Genomic DNA, 11,849 nt, shown 5'->3' on the forward strand with positions numbered 1-11,849 from the left:
TTGTTACTACCGGCTGGCTATACGAAACTGCAGGACAAGGGAGTCAACTTGACTCTCTTTCAACCTACCTGTCAAACTGTAGTCAAACGTTGCTGGTGATATGATATCTCATTCTCCTCCATGTGGCAGCAACTGCAGGGTCTCACAGATGGCCGGTAATGCTGTAAGCCACTGGATCACCCAGCTCGGAGATCACTATACACTATATCTCATCTAGCTGTTCAATAATGTTCAAGATAAACTGATAGAGCCGCCAACTGGGAAAGCAGCCTATGTTCCCTCAAGAGCAGGATAGGAGTTATTGTAGTAAAGAGATACATATACACTGGATCTCACTCATCATCGGTCTGTAGATACTGTGCGGTGCTGTACTGCTAAAATTGCTTACTCTCTGGTGGCTAGTGTTGTTCCTTTTTCACCCAGCACTGGTATAGGCCTGAAAGACTCACAAGTACACGTGCTCTGCCCTTGCTTGGTTTATAACCCAATGGGAAACATTGGAAACACTGCCTTTTTGGTTATGTACTTAATGCTAGCTTATTTGCGTAATGCTAGCTCATTTGCTAGCTCATTTGCGTATGTGTGTGTGTGAATGTTTTTGTTAACCCAACGCTTTTTATATGCAAAGTTCCCATCGGCTAAAGACCCATTAAAAGTAACTATCATCTTACAGCATCTCTGTAATACTAAGGTGACATCTTTTCAAACCCCTGTTCTCTGAATATTCTGTGTCATTTTCAAGAAGTCGGTTCAAATCACACTTCCTGGTGGAAGCTACAATGGCTATTGAGGTAGAGCTTGCCCTTAACCACAGATCTAGGAATCATAACCTGAACCATAAAGGGATGAAAACAAATATGTCCCTGTATCAGTGGTTAAGGGCAACCTGTTTGCTAGGATGTGTTTGTCTGTCAGCTGGCTGGGCTGAAATGTTGAAATGTTCTGATACCATTGGGCCCTTCTAAATATGTGATTAAATGGGAGAGTGAAGGGGAGGTATGGCACTTGTAAATATTACTCAATAAACACCTTGGGATTGTATTTAAATCATGCTTGTTCCACTGTGTTTTTTATTTCCTTACCACTGTTGAATTTGCATGGCAGATGTAGCATGATCATATTAGATTGCTTTATTATGTCAGTTGTGACCTAGCGGCATGAATATCCCCTTTTCAAGTAAGTCATAATACTTGCCATTTTACCTAGTGTGTGTAATTGAATCTATTAGGTAATCAGTTCATCTCCCACTTCCCGGATTACTCAGGAATCTTATCACTTGCACTTTGGTACCAATTATTATTAGGGAAACTGAGAAGTATAAATCAGCAAGAACACAGCACAGCTACTGTAGGAACTCTCCCTCTGTCACTGGTGGAGAAAGGTAATATGGTATTCATGTATTGTATCTAATATGTAACTTTATATTCATTTATGTAACATTGCTTGTGATATCAGAGGTAATATCCCTACTATATTGCACCTTACTTATCACGGATGACATGGTGATGTTTATTAATTAACTTGTGAATTGCATGTAAATAGATCGAGGAGGTTTGCTAACAGTGAATGAGTGTGTGTACAGATGTATGATATTCATTTGAGCCAGTTTGCTACAGTAGGGAAATAATCCTGCAGCAACAGGAAATATGAATTATTATGTGAATTATAATTAAAGGATATTTTTTGTAGGGATACATACATTTTTCACTACGGCAAATAATTCTGAAATTTCAAGGTAGAAATTACAAACTTTAGAAGCTTTTTTTACACCTGAAATACACCAGAAGGTTCAATTTCCTGCTGTGCAGGAAAATTATCAGTAGTAAAAGATTGATCAACTTAAGATCCTACATCTGGATGCATGCAACAGACTTACATTTGTAAAAATAAAAAATGTAAAAAAAATACAAAATGCGTGTCTATTCATGCATTTATGTCATATTTTGTATTTATTTATACAGGTACATTGTTTCTAAGGATAACCGACTTGATTTCACAACACAATGGCCAGACTCACTGTGCTTGCAGGTACCACAGACTCCCTATGCTTGCAGGCTTCTTCGGTCATTATAATCCCTATCATCATCCTCATCATGTTCTTATCATTTTTCTTCAATATGATCCTCTGGGCCTGGGTCATTCAGTGTATGAAAACATTGTCATCTCTCCTCAGGTCTGGGCCTTCTGCTGATGGTGCAGATTGGTAAGCATTTTCCTCATCAACCTTTTTACATTTCTCACTTGAAATGTTTAGACCATAGAATACATCATTTATCTCTAAATTATTCTGTGGCTCATACTCAAGATGCTTGCGGCAATCCCATCAAAACCACAGATCCCCCATAAGCATTTGGAATAATAAAGAGAGCATCCCAACGAACACAATGTCCAGCCCGCTATTTTAAGGTACCCCAAAAGGTCAATGTGAACTTCTGTCTCTGAATAGTTTTCCTTCTCTACCTTCAGCCGCCTCCACCAAACTGGTCTGCCACATGACCAACTGGGCCCAGTACCGCCCCAGCAGTGGGAAATTCACTCCTGAGAACATCGACCCCTTCCTCTGCACCCATGTGGTCTACGGCCTGGCCACCATCAACAGCTTCAACCAGGTCGCCCCCATCGAGTGGAACGACGAAACATTATACATCAGCCTCAACAACCTGAAGAACGTGTGAGTGACTCTGGGTGTACTTCAGTGAGAGTTGGGCCTTAGTTGATAACTCCATGATGAACACTAGGTTTGACTCCTCATCTTATCTCGCTGATCCGCAGGAACCCAATGCTGAAGACTCTGCTTTCTGTCGGAGGCACAGTCAATGGACTCAGCCCGTAAGTCTAGTGATGATTCTTATTGGTTGATAACGATATTATATTGCGCAATTCCACATAAGGCAGATTTGTCTTTTTGCACCCAGCCCCTGAGAAATAAATTATAATTATCATAGTGTTTCCCGGTTTTTGTCCTAATCTGGAGGACTGCTGTGTCTGTTGGGTTTCGGTCCTTTCATATAGGCTCACAACCAGAATAATGGTTAAATTATGTCTCCTTCCCCCTCCAGATTCATCGGCATGGTGTCCAAACCTGAGAGCCGCCAGGCCTTCATCAAGTCAGCCATCAACTACCTGCGTTCCCACAACTTTGATGGTCTCAACCTGGCCTGGGAGTACCCCACTCAGAACGGCAGCCCCAACGGAGACAGGAAGAGGTTCACCGAGCTCGTCAGGGTAAGCTTGCACAGAACCTTTTTTTTTTACTGACAGTTATAACATGAGTGAGGATTTGCACCAATATCTTTCAATGGGTTACTTTCATTTTCTGGGACTATGTATGGTTGTATAGCGATCTACCACCTGCTGAAGGGGTTAGCTCGGCCTGAAGGGCCAAATAGTTTATATTACTTTCTGTCAGAACGTTATGTTTCTGTATGGCTTTACAGGAGCTGCAGAAGGCCTTTATGGACGATGCCAAAGACACCAAGCTAACCCAGCTGCTGCTGTCTGCCAGCGTGGCTGCTTTACGGCCCACCATCAACTCCAGCTACGAGGTGGCCCAGATCGCCAGGTAGGCAGCATGTGACTTGAGGGTAAAGAGACATTCGTCAAACACATTTTGAAATGATTTTATACCAGAGTTGGGGTGAAATTACATTTGATCTAAAAAAGACAAATTAGTCAATGAAGGAAAACCTTATAATAGAGAATAACACCATACATCCAATTCATGAATCTTACAAACTCACTATACTCATATACTTGTCTCTTTATGTCTCTGCAGCTCTCTGGACTTCATCAACGTGATGACCTATGACTTTCACGGACACTGGGAGAAAGCAACCGGACACAACAGCCCCCTGTACCGCAGCAGTCACGACTCAGTGACACACTACGACTTCAACGTCGTAAGACTAACACACACTTGGTTTTATTAGGATTGATTATATTCCATGCTGAGTATTAAACCAGGAAGTACTTGTAAACCATTGTGTTATTGACCATGATTATATAAAGGAAACTTGTAAATAAACTATTTACATATAGGAAATATTGGTGTTGATGTCTTTCAACTTCGCTGCCTTGTCCTAACCACCTGTCCATGTGATTTAGGACTCTGCCATCACCTACTGGCTGGACAACGGTGCCCCTGCTGAGAAGCTGTTGATGAGCTTCCCCACCTATGGCCGCACCTACCGTCTCACCACCACCAACACTGGCCTGGGAGCCCCCGCCAAAGGCCCTGCTGACGCCGGCCCATTCACCCGCGAAGCAGGATACTGGTCCTACTACGAGGTACATTTGATCTATGAGGCCTTTTTCTCAAACTCAAAGCATACAGGCCATGGATCTCAAAACACTATGTTATATTGTGCCGTTTGTTTGTTTATGTGTTTGTTTGTCATTAGCTAACAGGATGCTTCTCTCTCCTCCCAGGTCTGCGCCTTCACCTCCAGCGCCACTGTTGGGTGGATTGATGAGCAGAAGGTCCCCTATGCTGTCCAGGGCAGCTCCTGGGTGGGCTATGACAACAAGGAGAGCTACGCTGCCAAGGTGCAATGCCAGGAACATCTCAGTCAATTGATCCATCAATCAATCAAGTTCTCTATATACTCATGTCCATGTTTACACATCTGTCTTTGTCCCCTTTTGCTCCATCAGGTCCATTGGCTGAGGAACAAGAACCTGGGAGGAGCCTCCGTGTGGACACTGGACATGGATGACTTCACTGGTGCTTTCTGTGCTGATGGTTCCTTCCCTCTTGTCAATCACCTCCGGAACTCTCTGGGTAAATTCAGTTCCATTGAAGTTAAATTCTAGTTTTTTTTTATAAACCCATAAGTCAAGTACATTAAAGGTAGGTTTTTATATAATCTTATCTCCCACTCTCTTCCCTCCACCCCTCCTTCCCTTTCTTCCTCCCAGGCTTCGCCCCCAAGCCCACAACCACTCGGGCCCCCACCACCACCCCTGACCCCATCCTCAGCTTCTGCTCCGGACGCCCAGATGGCTTGTACGTCAACGTCATCGACAACACCACCTATTTCCAGTGTTTCCGTGGAAACACCTACCTGCACCGATGCCAGCCTGGCCTCGTCTATATTGATTCCTGCAAGTGCTGTGACTGGCCCTGAATGACTGCTAGCTATGTAGGACCAATTAGTTAGAATGCTATAACAACTTTCAATGACAACTAGCTGTAACGGCAATAACTTATCTTAGGATCTGATCCTGAACTGCAACTGGCAAAATGTTACAAAATATACTAATTTTAATTTTGTCATTTTCTATTTGTCGGGTTACTGTCTTTCTCAAATAAAAATAATACCATACTAAGACTGAATACAATATTGTGAATGTTTCATTTTGCTTGTCAGTTTTTCATACTGTACCAGTCAAACGTTTGGACACACCTACTTATTCAAGGGTTTTTCTTTATTTTACTATGTTCTACATTGTAGAATAATAGTGGAGACATCAAAACTATAAAAGAACACATATCGAATCATGTAGCAACCAAAAAAGTGTTATACAAATCAAAATATATTTGAGATTCTTCAAAGTAGACATCTTTTGCATTGATGACAGCTTTGCATACTCTTGACATTCTCTTAACCAGCTTCATGAGGTAGTCACCGGGAATGCATTTCAATTAACTGGTGTGCCTTGTTAAAAGTTAAATTGTGGAATATATTTCCTTCTTAATGCATTTGAGCCAATCAGTTGTGTTGTGACAAGGTAGGGGGGTATACAGAGGATAGCCCTATTTGGCCAAAGACCAAGTCCATATTATGGCAAGAACAGCTCAAATAATCAAAGAGAATGACAGTCTATCATTACTTTAAGACATGAAGGTCAGCCAATCTGGAAACTTTCAAGAACTTTTAATGTTTATTCAAGTGCGGTCGCAGAAACCATGAAGTGTTATGATGAAACTGGCTCTCATGAGGACCGCCACAAGAAAAGGGAGACGCAGAGTTACTTGGCTGCAGAGGATAAGTTCATTAGAGTTACCAGCCTCAGAAATTGCAGCCCAAATAAATGCTTCACAGAGTTCACGTAACAGACACATCTCTACATCAACTATTCAGAAGGGAATGTGTGAATCAGGCCTTCATGGTCGAATTGCTGCAAAGAAACCACTACTAAAGGACACCAATGGGAAGAGACTTAGTTGGGCAAAGAAACACGAGCAATGGACATTAGACCGTTGGAAATCTGTCCTTTGGTCTGATGAGTCCAAATTTGAGATTTTTGGTTCCAACACAGAGTAGGTTAACGGATTATCTCTGCATGTGTATTTCCCACCGTGAAGCATGGAGGAGGAGGTATGATGGTGTGCGGGTGCTTTGCTGGTGACACTTTCTGTGATTTATTATTAACTCAAGGCACACTGAACCATTATGGCTACCACAACATTCTGCAGAGATTCGCCATCCCATCTGGTTTGCGCTTAGTGGGACTATCATTTGTTTTTCAACAGGACAGTGAACCAACACACCTCCAGGCAAAGTGTGGCTACTTTGAAGAATCTCAAATCTAAAATATATTTTGATTTGTAACAATTGTTTTGGTAACTACATGATTCCATATGTGTTATGTCATAGTTTGATGTCTTCACTATTATTCTACAATGTAGAAAATAGTACAAATTAAGAAAAACCCTTGAATAAGTAGGTGTGTCCAAACTATGACTGGTACTGTATATAAGCTCAAATATTTTATGGAACGGTCTGCCTACGCATGTCAGAGACGCAAGCTCGGTCTCAACCTTTAAGTCTTTACTGAAGACTCATCTCTTCAGTGGGTCATATGATTGAGTGTAGTCTGGCCCAGGAGTGGGAAGGTGAACGGAAAGGCTCTGGAGCAACGAACCGCCCTTGCTGTCTCTGCCTGGCCGGTTCCCCTCTTTCCACTGGGATTCTCTGCCTCTAACCCTGTTACAGGAGCTGAGTCACTGGCTTACTGGGGCTCTCTCATGCCGTCCCTGGAAGGGGTGCGTCACCTGAGTGGGTTGATTCACTGATGTGGTCATCCTGTCTGGGTTGGCACCCCCCCTTGGGTTGTGCCATGGCAGAGATCTTTGTGGGCTATACTCAGCCTTGTCTCAGGATGGTAGGTTGGTGGTTGAAGATGGTGTGGTGTGGGGGCTGTGCTTTGGCAAAGTGGGTGGGGTTATATCCTTCCTGTTTGGCCCTGTCCGGGGTGTCCTCGGATGGGGCCACAGTGTCTCCTGACCCCTCCTGTCTCAGCCTCCAGTATTTATGCTGCAGTAGTTTGTGTCGGGGTGCTAGGTTCAGTTTGTTATATCTGGAGTACTTCTCCTGTCCTATTCATTGTCCTGTGTGAATCTAAGTGTGTGTTCTCTAATTCTCTCCGCTCTTTCTTTCTCTCAGAGGACCTGAGCCCTAGGACCATGCCCCAGGACTACCTGACATGACTCCTTGCTGTCCCCAGTCCACCTGGCCGTGCTGCTGCTCCAGTTTCAACTGTTCTGCCTTATTATTTGACCATGCTGGTCATTTATGAACATCTTGGCCATGTTCTGTTATAATCTCCACCCGGCACAGCCAGAAGAGGACTGGCCACCCCACATAGCCTGGTTCCTCTCTAGGTTTTGGCCTTTCTAGGGAGTTTTTCCTAGCCACCGTGCTTCTACACCTGCATTGCTTGCTGTTTGGGGTTTTAGGCTGGGTTTCTGTACAACACTTTGAGATATCAGATGATGTACAAAGGGCTATATAAATACATTTGATTTGATATGTAAAATGTTTGTATTTTTACATGAAGTTGAAGAGTGCTGTAATGTTTCAACCTGTTACCCGTGATTCATGGTGGAAACAAATCTTGCATGTCATGGCAAAAGAAAGGAAGACAAAATAAGGACAAAAGAAGGACAGAAGAAAAAGGAAAAGAAAGAGGACAACAAAGTGAAACAGTCAGCACTTCTATTGCAACTTCGTATTTCGTCGTCCTAACGTAGTCTACACTGCTATCTGCCCAGCAGCTAGCCAGCTAGCAAACGTCCACCGTCTACCGAATAGCAGCACTGTAGAAACTATTACACTCAACTGAACGACTTGATTAGTGTAGTGTTAGCTAGCTACATAGTTGTCTTTGCTGTCTTCGTATCCAAGATAATTGTGTAGTTTAGAGCGTGTAGTCTTAGAGTGATTATCTTAATTTACAGAGGTTAGCTAGCCAGCTATTTGTCGTCCTTAACGTAGGAGACACTGCTAGCTAGCCAACAGCTAGCCAACGTCTACTGAATAGAACTTCCGCACTCAACAACCCGGTCGCATTCCGCTTCGCTCCACAGGTAGTATCACATTTTTCATTTCATTTCATTACAGCACAACGGTTTGATTTGTTTGATCGTAGCTAGCTACATAGCTAGCTACATAGCCGTCTGTGTATCAAAGATAATTGTGTAGTCTAGAGCGATTTTCTAGGTTAGCTAGCCAGCTATTGTCGTTCTTTTAACGCAACGTAACCTAATCAACACTGCTAGCTAGCCAGCTAGCCCCGAATAGCAGCACTGTAGAAACTACTACACTCAACGGAACGACTTGATTAGTGTAGTGTCAACAACGCAGCCACTGTCAGCTAGCCTACAAAGTCAACAACGCAGCCACTGCCAGCTAGCCTACTTCAGCAGTACTGTATCATTTTTAATAATTTTAGTCAATAAGATTCTTGCTACGTAAGCTTAACTTTCTGAACATTCGAGACGTGTAGTCCACTTGTCATTCCAATCTCCTTGCATTAGCGTAGCCTCTTCTGTAGCCTGTCAACTATGTGTCTGTCTATCCCTGTTCTCTCCTCTCTGCACAGACCATACAAACGCTCCACACCGCGTGGCCGCTGCCACCCTAATCTGGTGGTCCCAGCGCGCACGACCCACGTGGAGTTCCAGGTCTCCGGTAGCCTCTGGAACTGCCGATCTGCAGCCAACAAGGCAGAGTTCATCTCAGCCTATGCCTCCCTCCAGTCCCTCGACTTCTTGGCACTGACAGAAACATGATCACCACAGATAACACTGCTACTCCTACTGCTCTCTCTTCGTCCGCCCACGTGTTCTCGCACACCCCGAGAGCTTCTGGTCAGCGGGGTGGTGGCATAGGGATCCTTATCTCTCCCATGTGGTCATTCTCTCTTTCTCCCCTTACCCATCTGTCTATGCCTCCTTTGAATTTCATGCTGTCACAGTTACCAGCCCTTTCAAGCTTAACATCCTTATCATTTATCGCCCTCCAGGTCCCCTCGGAGAGTTCATCAATGAGCTTGATGCCTTGATAAGCTCCTTTCCTGAGGACGGCTCACCTCTCACAGTTCTGGGCGACTTTAACCTCCCCACGTCTACCTTTGACTCATTCCTCTCTGCCTCCTTCTTTCCACTCCTCTCCTCTTTTGACCTCACCCTCTCACCTTCCCCCTACTCACAAGGCAGGCAATACGCTCGACCTCATCTTTACTAGATGCTGTTCTTCCACTAACCTCATTGCAACTCCCCTCCAAGTCTCCGACCACTACCTTGTATCCTTTTCCCTCTCGCTCTCATCCAACACTTCCCACACTGCCCCTACTCGGATGGTATCGCGCCGTCCCAACCTTCGCTCTCTCTCCCCCGCTACTCTCTCCTCTTCCATCCTATCATCTCTTCCCTCTGCTCAAACCTTCTCCAACCTATCTCCTGATTCTGCCTCCTCAACCCTCCTCTCCTCCCTTTCTGCATCCTTTGACTCTCTATGTCCCCTATCTTCCAGGCCGGCTCGGTCCTCCCCTCCCGCTCCGTGGCTTGACGACTCAATGCGAGCTCACAGAACAGGGCTCCGGAAGGCCGAGCGGAAATGGAGGAAAACTCGCCTCCCTGCGGACCTGGCATCCTTTCACTCCCTCCTCTCTACATTTTCCTCCTCTGTCTCTGCTGCTAAAGCCACTTTCTACCACTCTAAATTCCAAGCATCTGCCTCTAACCCTAGGAAGCTCTTTGCCACATTCTCCTCCCTCCTGAATCCTCCTCCCCCCCCCTCCCTCCCTCTGCAGATGACTTCGTCAACCATTTTGAAAAGAAGATCGACGACATCCGATCCTCGTTTGCTAAGTCAAACAACACCGCTGGTTCTGCTCACACTGCCCTACCCTGTGCTCTGACCTCTTTCTCCCCTCTCTCTCCAGATGAAATCTCGCGTCTTGTGACGGCCGGCCGCCCAACAACCTGCCCGCTCGACCCTATCCCCTCCTCTCTTCTCCAGACCATTTCCGGAGACCTTCTCCCTTACCTCACCTCGCTCATCAACTTATCCCTGACCGCTGGCTACGTCCCTTCCGTCTTCAAGAGAGCGAGAGTTGCACCCCTTCTGAAAAAACCTACACTCGATCCCTCCGATGTCAACAACTACAGACCAGTATCCCTTCTTTCTTTTCTCTCCAAAACTCTTGAACGTGCCGTCCTTTGGTCAGCTCTCCCGCTATCTCTCTCAGAATGACCTTCTTGATCCAAATCAGTCAGGTTTCAAGACTAGTCATTCAACTGAGACTGCTCTTCTCTGTATCACGGAGGCGCTCCGCACCGCTAAAGCTAACTCTCTCTCCTCTGCTCTCATCCTTCTAGACCTATCGGCTGCCTTCGATACTGTGAACCATCAGATCCTCCTCTCCACCCTCTCCGAGTTGGGCATCTCCGGCGCGGCCCACGCTTGGATTGCGTCCTACCTGACAGGTCGCTCCTACCAGGTGGCGTGGCGAGAATCTGTCTCCTCACCACGCGCTCTCACCACTGGTGTCCCCCAGGGCTCTGTTCTAGGCCCTCTCCTATTCTCGCTATACACCAAGTCACTTGGCTCTGTCATAACCTCACATGGTCTCTCCTATCATTGCTATGCAGACGACACACAATTAATCTTCTCCTTTCCCCCTTCTGATGACCAGGTGGCGAATCGCATCTCTGCATGTCTGGCAGACATATCAGTGTGGATGACGGATCACCACCTCAAGCTGAACTTCGGCAAGACGGAGCTGCTCTTCCTCCCGGGGAAGGACTGCCCGTTCCATGATCTCGCCATCACGGTTGACAACTCCATTGTGTCCTCCTCCCAGAGCGCTAAGAACCTTGGCGTGATCCTGGACAACAAACTGTCGTTCTCAACTAACATCAAGGCGGTGGCCCGTTCCTGTAGGTTCATGCTCTACAACATCCGCAGAGTACGACCCTGCCTCACACAGGAAGCGGCGCAGGTCCTAATCCAGGCACTTGTCATCTCCCGTCTGGATTACTGCAACTCGCTGTTGGCTGGGCTCCCTGCCTGTGCCATTAAACCCCTACAACTCATGCAGAACGCCGCAGCCCGTCTAGTGTTCAACCTTCACAAGTTCTCTCACGTCACCCCGCTCCTCCGCTCTCTCCACTGGCTTCCAGTTGAAGCTCGCATCCGCTACAAGACCATGGTGCTTGCCTACGGAGCTGTGAGGGGAACGGCACCTCAGTACCTCCAGGCTCTGATCAGGCCCTACACCCAAATAAGGGCACTGCGTTCATCCACCTCTGGCCTGCTCGCCTCCCTACCACTGAGGAAGTACAGTTCCCGCTCAGCTCAGTCAAAACTGTTCGCTGCTCTGGCTCCCCAATGGTGGAACAAACTCCCTCACGACGCCAGGACAGCGGAGTCAATCACCACCTTCCGGAGACACCTGAAACCCCACCTCTTTAAGGAATACCTAGGATAGGATAAATTAATCCTTCTCACCCCCCTTAAAATATTTAGATGCACTATTGTAAAGTGGTTGTTCCACTGGATGTCATAAGGTGAATGCACCAATTTGTAAGTCGCTCTGGATAAGAGCGTCTGCTAAATGAC

At 45.9% G+C, this 11,849-nt stretch overlaps 1 protein-coding gene across 1 annotated transcript; it reads left to right on the top strand.

The window, feature by feature from the left end:
- The first annotated feature begins 1,323 nt into the window (after window positions 1-1,323).
- On the top strand, window positions 1,324-5,335 carry LOC124003018 (acidic mammalian chitinase-like). Its single transcript, XM_046310943.1, has 12 exons — window positions 1,324-1,381; window positions 1,962-2,028; window positions 2,174-2,203; window positions 2,467-2,671; window positions 2,773-2,829; window positions 3,060-3,225; window positions 3,438-3,562; window positions 3,776-3,899; window positions 4,105-4,287; window positions 4,429-4,545; window positions 4,654-4,780; window positions 4,918-5,335. The coding sequence occupies exons 2-12, from the start codon at window positions 2,004-2,006 to the stop codon at window positions 5,124-5,126; spliced, it is 1,368 nt and encodes a 455-aa protein (XP_046166899.1). The 5' UTR covers window positions 1,324-1,381; window positions 1,962-2,003; the 3' UTR covers window positions 5,127-5,335.
- The last annotated feature ends 6,514 nt before the right edge of the window (window positions 5,336-11,849 follow it).

The sequence above is a fragment of the Oncorhynchus gorbuscha genome, linkage group LG18 (assembly GCF_021184085.1).
Source record: "Oncorhynchus gorbuscha isolate QuinsamMale2020 ecotype Even-year linkage group LG18, OgorEven_v1.0, whole genome shotgun sequence".
Lineage (NCBI taxonomy): Eukaryota > Metazoa > Chordata > Actinopteri > Salmoniformes > Salmonidae > Oncorhynchus > Oncorhynchus gorbuscha.

What these genes read in the sequence shown, in the direction of transcription:
- LOC124003018 (XM_046310943.1), top strand. Translation starts at nt 2,004, where the DNA reads ATGGCCAGACTCACTGTGCTTGCAG. An exon ending in CAGACTCACTGTGCTTGCAG is followed by an intron (nt 2,029 to 2,173) that starts GTACCACAGACT and finishes ATCTCTCCTCAG; the next exon opens with GTCTGGGCCTTCTGCTGATG. An exon ending in CTCAACAACCTGAAGAACGT is followed by an intron (nt 2,672 to 2,772) that starts GTGAGTGACTCT and finishes GCTGATCCGCAG; the next exon opens with GAACCCAATGCTGAAGACTC.